General features: G+C 44.5%; 1 protein-coding gene across 1 annotated transcript in view; it reads left to right on the top strand.

The window, feature by feature from the left end:
* The first annotated feature begins 5,721 nt into the window (after nt 1–5,721).
* The window catches only part of LAMA5 (laminin subunit alpha 5), a 195,859-nt gene continuing 182,699 nt past the window's right edge, over nt 5,722–18,881 (top strand). The window contains exons 1-2 of the mRNA XM_081868208.1: nt 5,722–6,344; nt 18,519–18,671. Of these exons, the coding sequence (XP_081724334.1) occupies nt 6,036–6,344; nt 18,519–18,671 (462 nt within the window). The 5' untranslated portion in view covers nt 5,722–6,035. The remainder of the gene's footprint in view (nt 6,345–18,518; nt 18,672–18,881) is intronic.

Here is an 18,881-nt window from a genome sequence, read left to right on the forward strand (position 1 = left end):
CTCATGGCGAGAAGTGAGGTTACAGGGAACCAGGCAGAGGGCCTTCTCAAGAGTGACACCCGCCCTGTGGAATGCCCTCCCACCAGATTTCAAAGAAATAACAACTATCTTACTTTTAGAAGGCATCTGAAGTCAAGCCCTGTTTAGGGAAGCTTTTAATATTTGATCAACTATTGTATTTTAATATTTTGCTGGAAGCTGCAAAATAATATATTGTTATTGTTATTATTATTATTAGTAGTAGTAGTAGTAGTAGTAGTAGTAACTCATGACCCTACCTTTAATGTCTACAAGTATTTACAATTAAATGAACACCCTATTGGCATGACAGCAACCTGGTTATCTATTTCTATAGCCTATTTACTTGCGCAAGCCTTACAGAAAAAGGACTCTGTGATGTTTGATCTGCCTGTTAATAGCTGTTTTTGATATTTTAATAGCTCATTACAAAAACTGAATTTTGGAGAGAGATAATTAATGATGTGTCACTAGGCTACTACTAAAGGGAGGCTAGGATTAAAGCAATCAAAGTGGCTCTTTTTTCCTCTGCTCCTTTGGGAGTTATTAACTAATCCATTTCCTGCTTTTAATTTTATGTTTTGACTTAATTGTTTTTTCTTAAGTAACAAGCTATTTAATGAAATTTAAGGGTGTCTGGACTGATTTTTACATTGCAATCACTGCACACTGCCTCACATGCTACTGCAAGGTCTCAGCAAGCAGAGGGTGTTGATGCCTCTGGGATAGATTTAATTTCCCTTAGTTATACTTTACACTTCGCCATTTGAAGAGGTGCTTTCGTTGATCTGTGTGTTTTTTTTTTAAAAAAATGCCATGCATATCACTTAAAATGCTAATGCTCCCAAAATTCAGAATATGTTAGCCAAGTTGGCCTTCCCAAATGAAACTTGTAGCGAGAAATGTAAGCAGTGAAGTCAGAGAGAAATGAAATTTAATAAATACGAACTGTGATCATTAATGTGGCAGAACTTTGATTCCCCCCCCCCCGATTAACCCACTTGCAAGTTTTTCTAAATAAAACAAAATAACTGCAGAGATCATTCACAAGCAGTATTGATGATAACACACTGATAGAGTGATATATGCCAGCTTAGGATATCATTTCATGAATCTGGTGAAGTGGGCTTGAATGTTTATGCAATAATAAATGCTGATCTTTAAGATGTCACAAGATTCTGCTGTTTTTGCTCACACAGCTACTTCTCTGGGAATATGTCCACAGGAAGACTCAACATTTTGTCTCAGCTTTTGACGTATTTCAGAACTCTTGCCTTTTATCACATGGATTGGCTTTCAGCTGAACAGGCCACATTTTGTAAGTTCAAAAGGGGACTAGTTCAGAACGCAGTGATCGTGTTTTAAGATTTCCAAGGTCAGAAAGCCCTCCAAAGTGGAAGGAGTTAAAACGAGCTTTTGAAAGCGCTCCAGGAAGTCACTCCTAACTGAATGGGCTTGGCTGTTGTGCTCGAATGCTTCCTTGCCATGTGGAACTAGAGGCTGAGCTACCTTGAGCCACATTAGAAACTTCACATTAAAGTCATGACGTCAGGTCAATAAAATCTCAAGCGGCTTGATGCCAACGGAGGAACAGCTGGCGGCTGCAACGGTTTCAGGGTAAGAGTTGGCGTCCCCATCAGGATGGCAGAGATATTTTTCAAGCTGCCAGCCAGCCATTCTAAGCAGCCTATCCGGATGAAATCGCCAGTGTTTCTTACGCTTTGCAGATGAAGAAACGTGCACTGGTTTCTTCTTGTTGCTGTTAGTTGTTGTTGTTATTAATAATTACCCAGCCTTCTTCCTGCAGGTCCAAATTCAAAATGCAACATTAGAAAGAATTCGAAGCAACTTACAATCTCAAAAGTAGGGTGGGTCGTAGAAATATACACCCCAAGCATCCACAGCCAGGGTAAAACTGTATAATGATGTAACCATGTGCATCTCTGTGGGGAGGGAGTTTCACAAACAAGGGGCTGCCACAGAGAAGGCCCTCTCCTGGGCTCCCACCCCTTCCCCCAGTTTCTGAGGGTGGTAGAACTATCAAGAGGGCCTCCTCTGTTGATTTTAATACCTGGGGCAAGGTCTGTAGGGAAGGAGGCTATCTTTCAGATATTTGGCACCCAAGTTATTTAGAGCTTTAAGTACAAATGTTAGCACCTTGAATTGGGCCTGGAAATTAACTTGCAACCAGTGCAGATGTTTTAAAACAGGGGTTATGTGAGAGGAATCTGGGCACTGCTTTTCAGACTAATTGAACGTTTAGAGTGCATTGCAGTAATCCAATCTGGAAGTTGCCATAGCTGGAAAACCAACAGGAGCTGCAAATAGGCACTCCAAGCTACAGAGGCCAACTGAGTCTCCAGTGACAGGGCCGAATCCAGGAGCATCCTCCATCTGAAATAGGCTGTCTGCCCACCTCCTGGCCATTCTTTGGAATGTAGCTGTTCAAGTGACTTACAATGAATTCACAGAATCAAATGATCCAATACAAAAGAAAAAGGGCAGCAAGCAGTTGAAAATTCAGCCTGAAAGCAGCGCTGGCTGCTGCTGATTGGGAATGGTAGATCGGAAGACTGGAAGACCAACAGCAGGTGGCGCCAGAGCCTGTGAGAGGCCACCCACTGATTGGCTATAAGCAATAAGACAGGCAAGTGGGGATTGGCTGAAGGCAGAATGAGGTTGGCGGGTCATTAATCCATTTGCCCTAATGGACCAGCTTCCACCACCTAAAACCTACCGTATATAGGTAAAGGGACCCCTGACCATTAGGTCCAGTTGTGGCCGACTCTGGGGTTGCGGTGCTCATCTCGCTTTATTGGCTGAGGGAGCCGGCATACAGCTTCCGGGTCATGACTAAGCCGCTTCTGGCAAACCAGAGCAGCACACGGAAATGCCATTTACCTTCCCGCCGGAGCAGTACCTATTAATCTTCTTGCACTTTGACATGCTTTCGAGCTGCTAGGTTGGCAGGAGCAGGGACAGAGCAACGGGAGCTCACCCCGTTGCGGGGATTTGAATTGCCGACCTTCTAATCGGCAAGTCCTAGGCTCTGTGGTTTAACCCACAGTGCCACATGATGTTAAAACACTCTAATATTTTTGCTTGGTGAAAACCAGTACAGTATTTGCTTGCTATACTCCAAGCATATTGAAGCTTATTTGATTTTTAGGTTGCTTTGGGTCACCCTGGGCAGGATAAAGAGACTAGCAAATTTAATAATAATAATAGTAAGATAAGATCAAAGAATTGGTTTTGAATCTATGAAAACTCCAAATGTTTTGGAACTAGAATGCAGGCAACCCTGCATTTTGAACGGGGGTTGTGTTCTGGGACATCATGTGCGTCAGCAGAGCATACATAAGCCTGCCCCTTTCTGCCCATGCCCCGCCCCTGTTCTGGGTCCAAAAACGGCCCACGTGTGCATGGCTGCCAGTGCTTTGAATGAGTGGTAAATGGAGGTTGCTTGTTCTCACATGAACCTGCTCACCAGTTAAGAGTGGCCTCATACCCTCTGAAGTGAGGCAGGTGCTGATCAGAGACAGGACCTTCTCTGTTGTGGCACCTCTACCTTTCATTTACCCAATTCTTTAGGTCTTGTTTTTGTTTTGGACTTGTAAGGTAATAATAGCTTTCTGGGAGATGATATATAATGAAATGGGGAAAATGTTTAAAATAACCTTTGTTAAAAAACAACAACACAGAAGCTTTTTAATTAGGAATAACAGGTACCGACATTCCAAAGGAGAAGAAAAGATTTTTTATGTATGGAACAACAGCCGCCCAGATGTTACTAGCCCAGAGATGGAAAGTTTACCAATTTGATGGACTATGCTGAAATGGCAAAACTGACTGGAAAACTCAGAAACCAATGGGACAAAAACTTTATAAAACCACTATAAGCAGATAGAAACACTGGCATGATTTCAAGGACGTTTCTTTACTCATACATTGAATAAGTTGTAGGGAGTAACTTTGTTTCATTTAATGAGCCAGGCACAGGTCTGAAACATTTCCCCCAAGCGTAACATTCTCCTTCCTCCCATAGGAGTAAGTGAAAGGTAAATTCAGGACACTGCTGGGAATGGGTAAAGCATGCTGTTGTGCAGACCCCCCCCCAAATAATACAGCCATGTATCATGGCTAAATAGAACCTCCATATTCAGAGATGGTCTACTACTGAATTCCAGTTGTTTCCTACTACTTAGTCATCCTGCAGGGGCAGGCAACATGTGGCCCTCTGGTTGTTGCTGGGACTGCAATGGCCACCATCCCAGAATGTTGTTGTTGTTTAGTTTAGTCATGTCCGACTCTTCGTGACCCCATGGACCAGAGCACGCCAGGCACTCCTGTCTTCCACTGCCTCCCGCAGTTTGGTCAAACTCATGCTGGTAGCTTCGATAACACTGTCCAACCATCTCCTCCTCTGTCATCCCCTTTTCCTTGTACCCTCCATCTTTCCCAACATCAGGTCTTTTCCAGGGAGTCTTCTCTTCTCATGAGGTGGCCTCAGTAGCATGTTGGACACCTTCCGACCTGAGGGGCTCAACTTCCAGCGTCATAACTTTTATATGCCTGTTGTCTTTGTCCATGGAGTTTTCTTGGCAGGGATACTGGAGTGACTTGTTGGTTCTTGCTCCAGGTGGATCTCCTTTGGTCAAAACTCTCCACTAGACCTGTCTATCTTAGGTGTCCTGCTGGGCATAGTTCATAGCTTCTCTGAGTTATTCAAGCCCCTTCACCACGGCAAGGCAGTGATCCATGAAGGGGCCATCCCAGAATAGAATAGGATTATTGGCAACAGATACACAGGTGCAGTGTGAATTCCTTTGCACGGTTTACCCAAAGGTCTCACTGAACTCAAGGGGGCCTTACTCCCAAGCTCTAAGTAAGTGCGCATAAAGAGGACTGTGACCTTATTTGGAAGTAAATTCCTTGGAACAAAATGGGACTTGTTTCCAGCTAACCACAGATAGGGTCGAGTCCTAAGAGTATATATATGTTTTTTAAAATGGGCTTTTGCTTATTTTGGCCACAGAACTTTTGCTATTTTTTAATGCTCTGTTCTGCTCTCTTCTTTAGCAACAACACAATCGGACTTGCACAGTAGCATGCCAGGATACTTAGGCAGTGTTCAATCCCTTCGCGAGTTTACTCAGGAGTAAGCCCATCGAGTTCAGGAGGGCTCGCTCACGTCGCTTTGTAAAGGGCAGCGGGATCCTACGCGCATCGTTTTAAAAAAGACAAATTAAGGTTAAAATTTACTCCCAAGTAATCGCGCCTGCAGAGGATCGCACCCTTGCACCCGATCCTATGCGGGGGGGGGGGCTCTACGCCCCGGTGACTTCAGTGCGACTTCCTCCCGCGTAAATGCAGATATAGGATCTCAAGGGAACTTTGCGTATTTTCACAGCCGCTTGGGAAAGTGCCTTGGGGCGTGGGGGGAGCGCTTTTAAAAAAGAAATCATTCATCATCCTGCAGGCTTTCGCTTTACGCGGGGCCTTTTATTGTTCGCTTCCCACGTTGCTCTGGACCGGCGCGCGAACGGGTTAACCCCGGAGGGGAGCCGCGAGGGCGGCCAAAACAATGGGCAGAATCAGAGCATGAATAATCCCCGCGCGGCGGCCACTCCTCCTCCTCCTCCGCTCCCCCCGTCGATCCCACCCACCCCAACCCGCCTCGGATCCCGCTATATCCCCTCCTCCTGGGGCGAAACGGTGCGCCTCTCTCTCCAAGTCGCCAAGTTGGTGAGGCTCCAGCTGCAGGTTGATGCGTCGATTGCGCAGCCTCGTTGCTACTGGCTTGGAAACCGCCGCAGCCGGGAAACTTTTCCCTTTGCGTCCTGGCGCTGCTGCCGCCGCTGTCTCCTTTTCTCCTCGGCTTTGGGGACTTTTAGCCCTTTGATCCTCAGCCATGGCTCTCCGGGGGAAACCCTAGTTGCTCCTTCCCATTCCCCCCGATCCCAATTCCCTCCGGGATTTCTCCTTTCTTTTTTTGCTTTATTGCCAAACGCGAAAAAATGGCGAGGGCGCCGGGGAAGGTCCGCTGCGCGCCGCCAGTGGTGCCGCCGCCGCTGGTGCTGCTGCTGCTGCTGGCCGCGGCCGTGCCCTCTGGCTCGGAAGGGCAGCCGGTCTCCTTCCACGCGGATGTGAACGGCCACAGCCTGCACCCACCTTACTTCAACCTGGCCGAGGGGACCAAGATCTCGGCCACCGCGACCTGCGGCGAGGAAGACTCCGGAGCCAAGACTCCCAGAGCCGTGGAGGATTTGTATTGCAAACTCGTGGGCGGGCCGGTAGCGGGAGGGGACCCCAACCAAACCATCCAGGTACAGTATTTTCATCGGAGGCTTCCTGATTTCTAGTTTCCATATGGCCGCATCTTGCATTGTTTTTACTGTGGCTGTAATTAAGTGTTTTGTAATGATGAGCTTGAAATTATTGTAACCCGCCCCGGGACCTGCTGGCGACCTGCTTATATCACGAAACACGCGCGAATCTTTGCATCGTGGAGAGCGCGCAACTTGAGGATTCATTCCTGTGCCGCCTTTCCTGGGAGTAAGCCCCGTGGACCACGATGGGACTTTTCTCTCAGGTGGGCTGTTACAGGATGAAGGAAGAGGGTGGGGGGAAATATATATCCTGGCTTTGCAATTATTTATCACAGCGCATAACTTTGGGCTGGCTCCTCCGCCAGTGTGGGCTCGAAATCTCCCCTCCTCCTTCCTCTTTTGTTATCTCCCAAGTTGACTTGAGGTTGGTGGATTGATTCTCAGTTAATGGGGCAGGCACACAAAAGGTCTGGGGAGGAAGTGTCTCTCGCAAGTGTGTGTTTGTGTCTGTTTGCACACTCACAGAGCACATGTTTGCTCTGCGCTTCATAATGTGGACTTCTGAAAGGAGCATTGAATTTAGCAGACCTTTTTAGTGACTCTGGACTGAATGGCCGTGCCACCTTCCAGTTTTAAGGAGGGATGCAATTACTCTTCTTTTCGCCCCCACCTCCATTGACTGTGTACAGACAAACCATCTGCCAAGAGGTAACTTCTCAGCTGCTTGTTAAGCTTGGTGTGTGAGCTCCTCTGCCAAGTGGAAGTCATAAAGCACTTAAATAGCTGATCAGAATTCTAGTGTTGTGAGGGGGGCAGTAAGATTCTGTTCACGTTTGGCAGGACAACACACACACACACACACACACACACACACACGGTTAGCAAGTGGTTACTGCTGGGTAAATTGTGGCCCATTCATTTTACGGTTAGACCCAACGTGCTCAAACTTACAACAAAACTCTGATTTATGTGCTTTATTAGTATCCTCGAATGCAGTGGGTGCTCGCTGCTTCCCTCTACATAAAAAAATCAACTTCTGTTTTCTCAAGTTGAGGGTGCCCATTTGCCAAAAAATAATAATATTGCGATCATCCGGTCAAAGTTAAGCGTTGGCTTAAAGTAAAAAAACATCAATAAAGACTGGTTGATTGTAGTGGGGGAAAGTTTAAGCACTTATTTTTCGAAAATGCTGACCTTTAGACAATCCTGGCTTCAGGGTTGGGTGTTTTTTTTGGGGGGAGCAGTTCTTGGTCAAGATGCCACCCCCATACTCTCTGCTTTTCCTGCCCCTTTGGGCACAGTCCCTGCAACTTTCTAGGAGAGGGCAAAGTGAGAGATGGTCTTTCTTCTTGCTCACATGCTTAGAGGGGCCAGGTGATCAGGAAGCGTCCATGAGGAGGAGGGGCAGCAGGGCTGGGGGGGGCCTCTTGGATTTGACAGTGCACCCCATTTTGGGGCATGGGACTGAGCAGTTGCCCGGCAATGCCAACCTCTGATTGAGACTGGCCCTGAATACAAATGTGATTGGCCACTGAAATGCATTCTTTTTTTTGTCAGGCGTACAAAAGAATTCCAGTGCTTTTTTTAAAAAAACAATAGCAGAAAACCTGTGTTGAAGAAAACACATCAGCCTATTTCATGCTACGTGTGTGTGTGTGTGTGTGTGTGTGTGTGTGTTGCTCAGAGACCTAATGTTCATTTCCTTACAACCACCCTGTAAGGTTGGCCCAGTGTTGTTATCTGTGGGGGCTGAGGCATAGCAGCCTGCCTTAAGGTTACCGCCAGTTGAGTTCATGGCTAGAGACCCAGCTATGAATATTCCTCTTCATTTCATAACTATTGTGTTATGGGGCTTCCACATCTACAGCTCAATATCTGTGAAGTAAACCTGCTTTTCAGAGCGGCACAGTTGGTCTGCCCTTTTCTAAGCACCTTTTCTTTTTCCTTCCTTGCTCAGAATTCGGAGTTCTGTGTTTTCACTGGATCGGCTATAAAAAAAGATACATAGAGGAGAGAATTTAGGTAGCTCAGCTGGCAAGAGCGTGAGACTCTTAATCTGAGGGTTGTGGTGGGTTCAAGCTCCACTTTGGGCAAAAGATTCCTGCATTGCAGGGGGCTGAACTAGGTGATCCGATTTGTCCCTTACAATTCTATGATTGGCTTTTTTTTGGAGTTGCTTCTTTGTGCTGAAAACGTTTGACTGTTAAGAGGGATCTTTGCATTTTCTCAAAACAGGAGCTTCTCCAGTAAGTATAAGCAAGTCCTCTAGAGTTTTACCTTGGCTTGCCTAGGTATCTCCACTCATAGTTTAATGACTTATAAAAGAACAGTACAGGCAGTTGGAAGGCACCAACATTTTTGCTAGGATAGCACAAATGCAGCATCTGAAAGATGGGGAACCTTTTTCTTCCCACTAGGGCAGCATTCCCTACATGCTAGTGTTGGGCGTAGAGGCGGATTTTGGTGTGAGCAGTTCCACCAAACTGGGCGCCAAGCCTTGAGGCTGTTGCAGGGCATCGCGCCTAGGAGGCAGTGAATTGAGCCAGAACGGAAGGTGAGAGGCAGGAGTGCTGAATTTTAGTCTTGCACAAGGTGCCACTGAGACTTGAGAAAGGCCAGAGACTGCCCCGGAGGGTAGGTCCGGAAACAAAAAGTGTACAGGGCAATGTATATGAGTCTTAGTATAGTAGGTTTTCTAGCCATGGGGAAAATAAAATCGAAGGTTTCTAAACACAACACACACTCCCCCATTGAGCAAGCAAGAGGAATCGCCACAAGTTCAAGGACACATTCTGGTCATACAAAAGCACTCAAAGAGGTGATAGTAGAGCTAGAGGGGAGTGTGGCTTGGGGAGGCCTGAGGCCTGGATGGCTGCGTTTGGTCCCTGGGATGGAGGTTCCCCAACCCTGCTGTAAACATTGAGCCCAAACGTAGGGAAAGTTAGGTAAAGGTAAAGGTACCCCTGACCGTTAGGTCCAGTCACAGATGACTCTGGGGTTGCGGTGCTCATCTCGCTTTACTGGCTGAGGGAGCAGACGTTTGTCTGCAGACAACTTCCGGGTCATGTGGCCAGCATGACTATGCCACTTCTGGTGAAACACAGCAGCGCACGGAAACGCTCTTTACTTTCCCGCCGGAGCGGTCCCTATTTATCTACTTTCACTTGTCGTGCTTTCGAAATGCTAGGTGGGCAGGAGCTGGGATCGAACAACGGAGCTCACCCCGTTGCGCGGATTTGAACCGCTGACCTTCTGATCAGCAACCCTAGGCTCTGTGGTTTAGACCACAGCGCCACCCGCATCCCATTGGCAAAGTTAGTTCTGCTTAAATCCCCTGGAAAGTGACCAGGCAAGTAAGTTGCGGCTAATTTATTCCACGTTAATTTCATTCAGACTCTATGGTTTATTGTGAGAGGAATTTAGCTAGCCTTAGGAGATTGGCAGCTTTTCCCCAGTTTCAGTTAACAGTAATTTAAACACGACATCTAAACTTTAAACTATGGTTAATTTTAATTTTGTTGCCAGCTTCCTAAACCATAGCTTGAAGTTGGGTTGTTTTGGACAAACCATAGTTAAAATTAACCACAGTTTGTTGGACAACCCAGCAAGTTATGGCTAATCAAAAACAGAACCAAACCTTCTGAGCTTTGTGTATGCATTGAAAGAAGAGGGTGGGGTGGGGAGGCTGGGCTCCTTACTTTCACAATAACATGGTTTATTGTGACATCTGAACACACCCACTGGTTAATTCTCTTTTCATTAGGGCCCATATAACATCCCATACATGTTTGCCCTAACAATGGACATTTAAGGGAAATCATAATCTTAGAAGTAGCTGTTAGTAACTTGGGACATAAAGGTTATTCTGTATGACAGCTTCATAAACTCTTGAGACAGCATTAAACTTGAGTTGCCAAATCTGGATGTATGGCCACCCTAATTAAACAAAAAAAATACACAGATCGGGATGTAATGTTAACCCATAGTTTAGCTTTCCAAGAACAAGCCTAGAGTCTTGGACTGGTGCCTCTGGCATGGCCACAATGAAAATCCAGAAACTTTTGTTAATGGTTTAACTTTCCTGGACAAACTATGATAAATCTTAGTTCATGAGGTTGGCTTGTTTTCACTAACCACAGTTTAGGTTTTCAATGTAATGGTAAACTGTGGTTAATTTAAAAGTAAGCTGAAGCTTCTGAACTCCTCTGTGGATGAGAAGAGGGGAATACACAATCCAGAGACTTGCTGTGGCTTATATTTACAATCCTAAACTTTATGTTAGATCTGAACTGGGCTTCTAAATAAACCCTAAAATACAGAGGAACCACCTTTCGCTCTGCTTTGATAGCACAAACTTTGTTGGGTTGCTTCTCTTCGTTGGTGTGGACCACCAGGAATATTCAGGGATCAGTCTGTTACAAATGCTTCTATGCATATTTACTTACAGGTTTGGATCTGGTATTCTTCCAAACCATTTCAAAACAGATGTGCAGGTGTACACTACTTTGGGGATAGACAGTAAATATTTTTTATGGGAGCTGAAGGTGGTGTGATACAGGCATTGTGGTGTGTAGCAAATCAACAAGAGCTGGGAACAGAGAAAGGTTGAGTCTACACACCAGGCACAACAATGCTTCTGTTCTGTAATACCATGTGCAACACTTTGGAAAAAGTGCCTCTGTTACCCAACACTAAATGGAGAGTGTTGAATGTTGAGAATATAGGTGTGAATAAGTCCGCAAATTGTTTGAAGGAATGTGGGTGGGAAAGAAGGGTGTGTTAAGGATAAACAATTATTACAGGCTTATGTCAAAGTAAATGTCTGCTTAAACTGGGACCTGACTGAGAGGCCACATGCACCCAAGGCCAAGAATTTCCTAGGAATGTGGATGGCAAAAGTGTACCGCTGTTCAAAGTGACTTGTGCTTTGCGAAGTGCTTAACAACTGTGGACATCTGGGTTGGAGGGGAGACCAGTTGCAAGAGAGGATTTGCTAAAGGTTGGGGTGGGGCGGGGGGAGCAAGTGAGCTTTTACTTCCCTGTGTCCCAGGCCTGTTGTAAATCCTGCAAGGGCAACCATAGGAGTTGGAAAGCAAGTGGAATTTGAAACCTTCCCCAGTGTGCAAAGAAAGTCTTAAGACAAACCTTAGCAGCAGGGACCATTGTGGCTCGTGCTGGGTCAGGAAGAAGTTGAGATCCCAGTTCACCTGGCGCCCTTCCTCTGTGTAAGATTAAGAAGGATTAAATTCATACATTCGCAGTCGAAGACACTTGACTCACATAAGTGAAAAATTAGCACGGCAGAAACCATTTTGGCTTATGTTTCTGTTTTATGGTTGAATTTGGATATAGGTTTACGTATTCTGAAGGGTCAAAGCTTTAGCTGCTTGCAATCTCCAGCTAACAATCAACCCACCCATGTTTTGGCTTGCAAGTTTGTGTAGAACAGCGGTGGCCAACTCCCAAGTGACTGCGATCTACTCACAGAGTGATCTGGGGGTTCAGATCAAAGTCGTTGAGCTTTTTTTAGGAATGAAAGCCCTGTTTCTGTTGGGGGTGCAGGTGTTGAGCTTTTTTTTAGGCGAGCCAAAGTTGTTGAGCTTCTATGGGGGGAGCCAGTGATCTACCAGTGATCTACCGGTAGATCATGATCTACCTGTTGGATGTGCCTGGTGTAGAACATGTAAAGAACAGGGTAAACCCAGGGTAAACAAGAAAATTTTAAATCAGAAAAGGAAGCAGGCAGTTACCATACTGATGAGGAGGAGGGTATGCATGCATGAGGGGGTACCTGGATGCCAGGGTACCTGAAATGTTGGTGCTGATGCCTTATTCAGTTGACCTTGTTTGTTGGTAACTGGCACAGTGCAGCCCAAATTGTGTGCCTGGGGAGGGCACCTGGCCAAACACAGAATGGGTTGTGTGACGTGGCACATGCCCCAAGCACATAAGTGCACCATTGTGGTTTCCGAAGTGACAATCCCCCTTTGAGTCTGGATTTTCAAAAGGGCTTCTCTCCTTGTTGTCTTGTTTTAGTGTTAAGCTGAAATGAGAATCTGGGATTAGGTGAAATGTAGACACTAATAAAAGTTCAGCTTCATTGAAAACTATTCTTTTATTTTGGGGTGAACCAGCCACCCTTGAAAATGGGGCTTTGGATTTGGTCACCACAATTTATCCATTTGGTAACTTATTCATTCAATAAGCTGTTTTTTTGGGGGGGGGAGGCTTATTGCTTCCCAAGAACAAGGGCAGCCGATTTGTTTCTTTTATTTCAGTCTTTGCTGAACATACCTGATAGTAACCACCACCCTTGAATGCTAAAAGAGCGATAGCTAAGAGAGACTTGTTACATGTTAAAGACTACGTGTTTGACAGGCAATGCTTGTTTAACCGTGAGGCTATCATGCCAGATTCTCTATAACTAGCTATGTAATACCTGCACACAAGAGGCTTATGTCAAGCTCCCAAATTCTCATGACAACTCTTTATGCCTCTTTCACCAGGGCTGATTTGTGCCCTTCCAATTGCAGCCTTGCACCATTCATACGTCCTTTCTTGGATACTACCAGCAACTTCCAATTAAACAAGCTTTGGCTATTCATAATGCTGAGCTGGATTGTGGTTGCTGCTCCCCTTCGTGTTCTTCTGTATGGCTTTGATACTGCTGCCCCTTTGATGTAAGCCGTACTTCCTAGACTGATTTTTCTCTGGCCAATCTGTAGTGCTTTGGTAAAATCCTTTTGTGGCTGGTTCCTTCCCATAACAGTGGGCAGTACTGAAGGGGGGGAAAGGGAAGGCATAGGAAAGGAGGTATTAAGTTGAAAGGTCACCGTTCTTAGTTCATTATCTTTAGGGATTTCAACACTCCCTAGTGACTAAATCAACGATGAAGGCATGGAGAAAAAGAGGGGGATGTGTGTTCAATTTCCGTTGGCTGACGTAAACATAATGAACGCATGCGTTGGTTTGTAGAGTTCTCCAAGTTGCACCACTTAAACTTGCTCTCACCCTTTCACCTTCACTGCCTTGTATATTATTCCCCAGTGGGACACACCCACGGGCTGGAAAACTATGGAGAAAAACCATGGAAGAGCTAGAATAGTTGCTTCCATGTTGTTGTTGTTGTTTAGTTGTTTAGTCGTGTCCGACTCTTCGTGACCCCATGGACCAGAGCACGCCAGGAGCTCCTGTCTTCCACTGCCTCCCGCAGCTTGGTCAAACTCATGTTCGTAGCTTCGAGAAGACTGTTCAGCCATCTCGTCCTCTGTTGTCCCCTTCTCCTTGTGCCCTCAATCTTTCCCAACAAAAGGGTCTTTTCCAGGGAGTCTTCTTTTCTCATGAGGTGGCCAAAGTATTGGATCCTCAGCTTCACAATCTGTCCTTCCAGTGAGCACTCAGGGCTGATTTCCTTAAGAATGGATAGGTTTGATCTTCTTGCAGTCCATGGGACTCTCAAGAGTCTCCTCCAACACCATAATTCAAAAGCATCAATTCTTCAGTGATCAGCCTTCTTTATGGTCCAGCTCTCACTTCCATACATCACTACTGGGAAAACCATAGCTTTAACTATACAGACCTTTGTTGGCAAGGTGATGTCTCTGCTTTTTAAGATGCTGTCTAGGTTTGTCATTGCTTTTCTCCCAAGAAGCAGGCGTATCTCCCAAGAAGTTGCTTCCATAGGTGTATCAAAATAGCCACCTGAGGATAGAGTTTCACATCATGTGTTCTTTCTTTCTCACCTTCAGTTTGCCAGAGAATGGTTAAAGCACAAAGTTCTTACACAGATCATTTTAACTATAGTAGACAATGACACTTCAATTTATTTATTATTTTTACATCCCACTTTTTCCTCCAAGAAGCTCAAAGTAGTGTGCATGATTCTTTACAACCTCATTTTATTGTTGCATCAATCCTGTGAGATACATTTGCTTGAGAGAGAGAATGAATGGATGAAGATGTAAATCAGGGACTCCCAGGTCAACACTCTTGACCATGATACCTCATGGGTTCTTTATAGCCATTTATCTTTTTTATAAAAGTATTTATATACCACCCATTCACAAAACAGCAACATAAAAATGTTTAAAAGCAGTACAGAGCAAGCATCAAAATGAATGGCTACCTCGCGTAGGCCTGTCAACTTGTAGCATCCTTCTATTGTCCATGTCACATCATTGTTGTAAATAAATATATAAGGTCGGGGAAGGGGGAGCTATTTCAGTGGGAAGATACCACTGTGTGAAATCATGCAGAGGCAATACTGAACGACGTAAATCAATGGGTTGACTCAGTAAAAGACAATGCCCTATTTTTCCTAAGATTGAGGTAAACCCTCCCCCAACAACAGCTTATTATTGGGTTGTTGTTTTTAACCGCTACGGTATTTAGTAAAAAAACCTTAAACACTTCAATATTAGTAGTAGTAGTAACAACAACGGATCTTTTTATTCTTGTACTTCCAGTATAATTATTCGTGCGTTAATCTCAAGGTGGGCAATTCTTATGAATTCAGTGTAGCAGTAAGTGCAGAAATCCAAATTGAAAGCCATTTTTTAAAAAATTGAGAGGTTGCATTGCATCGTGCCCTCAGGGGTTTATCATATTTTCTGCCCTGCTCTTTACTACTGCCCTTTTTCTCCATTTCCTATACTAGTGGTTGGAATGTCAGTACAGTAACTGGGAGGTTTGTGTGTGCATGGGGTTGTTTCATTGGCTGTCTACTATGAGAGACCCATGAGAGACTAGTGTCTCTTACTCAAGAGAAAACTTAGGGCACATAGTGAGCGCTTTTAAGTCCCGTTGATTTCAGTGGGAGGGTTAAACTGAGCAGGTTTTGGACAAAAACCAGAAGCAGTTTGCATGCATTCCCTTTGATTCCCCAAATTCCCTTTGAGCCATTTATGAGTCATGGTGCCATGAGTTCTGTGCCTCTGATGGAGGGGCACTATGTAGCTGATAGTGGAAGTTTTAATGGCAGAGAGAGCTTGATCTTTCTCTCTGTATGATATTATACCTTGGGCTGTACTTTTCCATCCTTAAACAGTTGGCCTTTGTATTTTTATTTTTTTATATACTGTTGGTGAGGTATTCTGCTCCCTTGCAGGCTAATCCTGCTATAATGGTTGAACCAGCAGCAATTGGCACAGTTGATACACGGCTTATGAGTATTTGAAATCCTGGTTTGCCATTGTGGCAGTAAGCTGATCACTCCTAAAAGCTCTGTGCGGACTGGAGAAAGCAGATATCTGAAAGGCCATTCTGATTCAAGCACGTTGTGTTGAAAAAAAAAAATGCAATAGTAGCAGCACTATGTACAGTACAGTGTACAGTGGCCAATGTGGTTGCATGTTGTTTTAAATGGTTTTAATGTTCTGTTTTGAACTGGGACTTCAGGGTGAAGGGCATTTTATAAATAAAAATAATAGATAATAATAGTGCAGCACATTACAGTTGCTAGAATAACCTTTAAGTGGTCCACTAAGGCCCTCAGCATTTTTCAAGTGGGCCTAATCCATCAACTGATGTACAAAATGGACCTGTGTGGACAGTAGCTTTTGGACTGACACAATGCAAGAATGCTAGAAATTTGTCCCATCAGTTTTCCCGGTTCTAACGTACTTCCTCACAGGTTTCTATTACACCCTGCAAAGACCTCAACAATCCCTTTGCTTTAAATGGGAGATTTAAAATGAGAGAAAGGATTAGATTTGAGAGGAAGCTCTTCCATTCAAACCCGCTCCATTATCTCAGTTTGCTCTGATTGCCGAGGTATTAAATTCCACAACCCTTTTTGTAACTTCCTTGTCTGCTGCTGCAAAACCTTTCTAGGTCTCCCATCTCTTTTTCCTGAGAAAAGCCTATTGTTGCAATTTTAACCTATCGTTGCAATTTGCTTGGATCTACAAGGTTGATGGGATTTGTTTTCTCAGGACTTTCATAAACATGATGCGCAGTTTTATCTTGCTTGTGAGAAACCAAACACCACCTCACGCTCCCACATACATTTTTCCTTAATGGGAGAAATGATGTTGTTTATTTAATATGATAGATGAGCAGCGTTGGCAAACGTTTGATCTTGGTGGACTAGAACGGCTAGTGATCTTGGGACAAATCTCAACAACAACAGCAAAAGTTTTTGAGGTATTTTTAATGAAAATTGCCAAAATCTACACTACCAACATGGGATGCCATATGTCTGGATTTTCCCAGACATTTCAGTCATTTTCACCCGGACGTTGCTTAAGGAGGCTGAATACCGACTTGGTTTGGGAAAATTCCGGACGAATGGCAACCCTATTGCTGCAGCAAATCGATTGTCCCATTTTCCCCATTAAGTGTTGGCTTCATTTCCTTCACAGAAGAGCCAAAGGCCTGAAAGAAGTTGACAGTTCGGCCTGGTGTCATGCTGCCGTTACCATAGCAGCCACCGGCAGGCCTACATGGAGGCACTGATCCAGTCTACTGCTAGAGCAGAAGGCCATTAATCCTGCTAGGAAATTACGCCCCTGCTGAGATCCTACTTTTGACCTAATGCTTCACTTTTCCGAAAACATTTAAAACAAATAAACAAAAGAACTCTCTAGGTTCGATACAAATGTCACGCTTATTTTTAGACCAAATGTGCTTGGCTTGGCATTACTAGCAACATATTTATTTCAGCCCATCCTAACTCTAAGGCTCAGGGCAGGTTGCTTCATTTAAAAAACTCTCTCCAACCACACAACATGTTTTCTTCCATTTTTTCCACACGAGGAATACTCGGCTCCCAAGCTTGTTGCCCAGATTTACCCAGTCAGTCCATAGTTGTGCTGGACCGTTAACTTAGATATTCCATGTAACTCATATAGTTACTCTTCTACAGTTCATCTCTTTTATTTTATAGTAGCAGCAGCCTCATACCTGATGTTGCTCAGAAATTCTATTAAAAAACCCCACAAAAAAAATCAGTGCAGTTTTGAAATCGGTGGATAAAATCTGTGCAACTTTCAAAGGTTCAGCCCACTATTTTGATTCAAAATGGTGTCCAACTATATCTAAACAGATGCTTCTTGATTTCAGGAAACATCATGCAGAATTGTGTTACTGTTATTTTAAGAGGTGTCCAAAGAGCAAGCAAACAACTTCCTAAAATGCATAGCAGATATGACTGGTTCGGTTTATCTTTTGTTTTTCTCCAGACAGCAGGGATATCGTCACAGAACATTGTTGGAATGTATGCATTCTGCATTTCTAGAGACAGACTATGGGGAGGGTGGAAAAAGCTGTTCCTGAAGCCAAAGAGAATCGTAGAAGCCTTGTGGCCTTTATCTGGGTATAGGAGGAACTGTGAGAAGAGATATTGGAAAGAGTCCTGGTATCTTGTGACCAGAACTCAGAGTGGACCACAGTCATCCCTTAAGGAATAATCTACCTGGCTGTGCTGCTAGAGTAGGTTGCAAAGCGACACAACACTGGTGTGTGAAGTGGGATCAGAGTTTATGAGACAGTGTAAGAGAAGAGTTTTTACTTATCAATCGGTAATTGCCAGATACCAAGATGACACTTAAGATGGCTTAAGGTTAAGATCAGCATTTTGACTTTGGCCCCGTAGCAAACTGTTAACTAGCTAAGATAACTAACTGGACTGATGTACAACTGATGGATTTGTTTTCCCAGGACTTTCATAAATATGATGCACAGTTTTTTTTATCTTGCTTGTGAGAAACCAAACACCACTTCTCACAGGCCTTCGGACAGAATAACCTCTCCATTCTCTCTCTTTTCACTGTGGCTTAGCACTGCATGAATGAGATGCATGAATGAGCTTGCACATTCTCTCCATACCAGGGAGGAGAACTTCAGCAGCTTTTACTTTCAGTTTTTGTCACATTTTTCACTTTCTCTACTGTGCGCATATATATAGTGTGTGTACTGCGATAAAGGCCACGAGAAGATTAAGATGTATTTGTTCCATTGAGGATAAGGTCTGGGGAGGAAGTGTGCAATCTCATGGCCTGCTTTCAATCTACGGTAGTTATGGTTGAGAGCCTCCCTATTGCCCCTGGGCTGCTTGGAGCACTGAATATGGTCCATGTTTATGATCATGGGTGTGGAATGAGGGTGTGGATCCATAATCTTCCTGAATAAAAATTGAAACCTTTTCTCTGCTTTGTTTTTTTTTTACCACAGGGTCAGTACTGTGACATCTGCTCATCGGCCAACAGCAACAAAGCCCATCCCATCACCAATGCTATCGATGGCACCGAGCGCTGGTGGCAAAGCCCTCCTCTTTCACGAAGGCTGGAATTCAATGAGGTCAACGTCACCTTGGATCTTGGACAGGTAACTGCAGGAAAAGGGCCTGAGGTTTATACGGCATCCTCCTTGATCAAGAGACCCTTTTTACTTTGCAGAGATATCGATAGACAAGAGAGTACTTATTTGTTCATTGATTTTTTAGTTACACAACAGGACACACTGGAAATCCTGCAACTTTCCTTAGCTAACTACAGTCACTGTATTGTTTGGTGGCCCCCAAAGTCTTGTCCAGAA

The sequence above is a fragment of the Podarcis erhardii genome (assembly GCF_964252035.2).
Source record: "Podarcis erhardii genome assembly, chromosome: 6".
Taxonomy (NCBI): domain Eukaryota; kingdom Metazoa; phylum Chordata; class Lepidosauria; order Squamata; family Lacertidae; genus Podarcis; species Podarcis erhardii.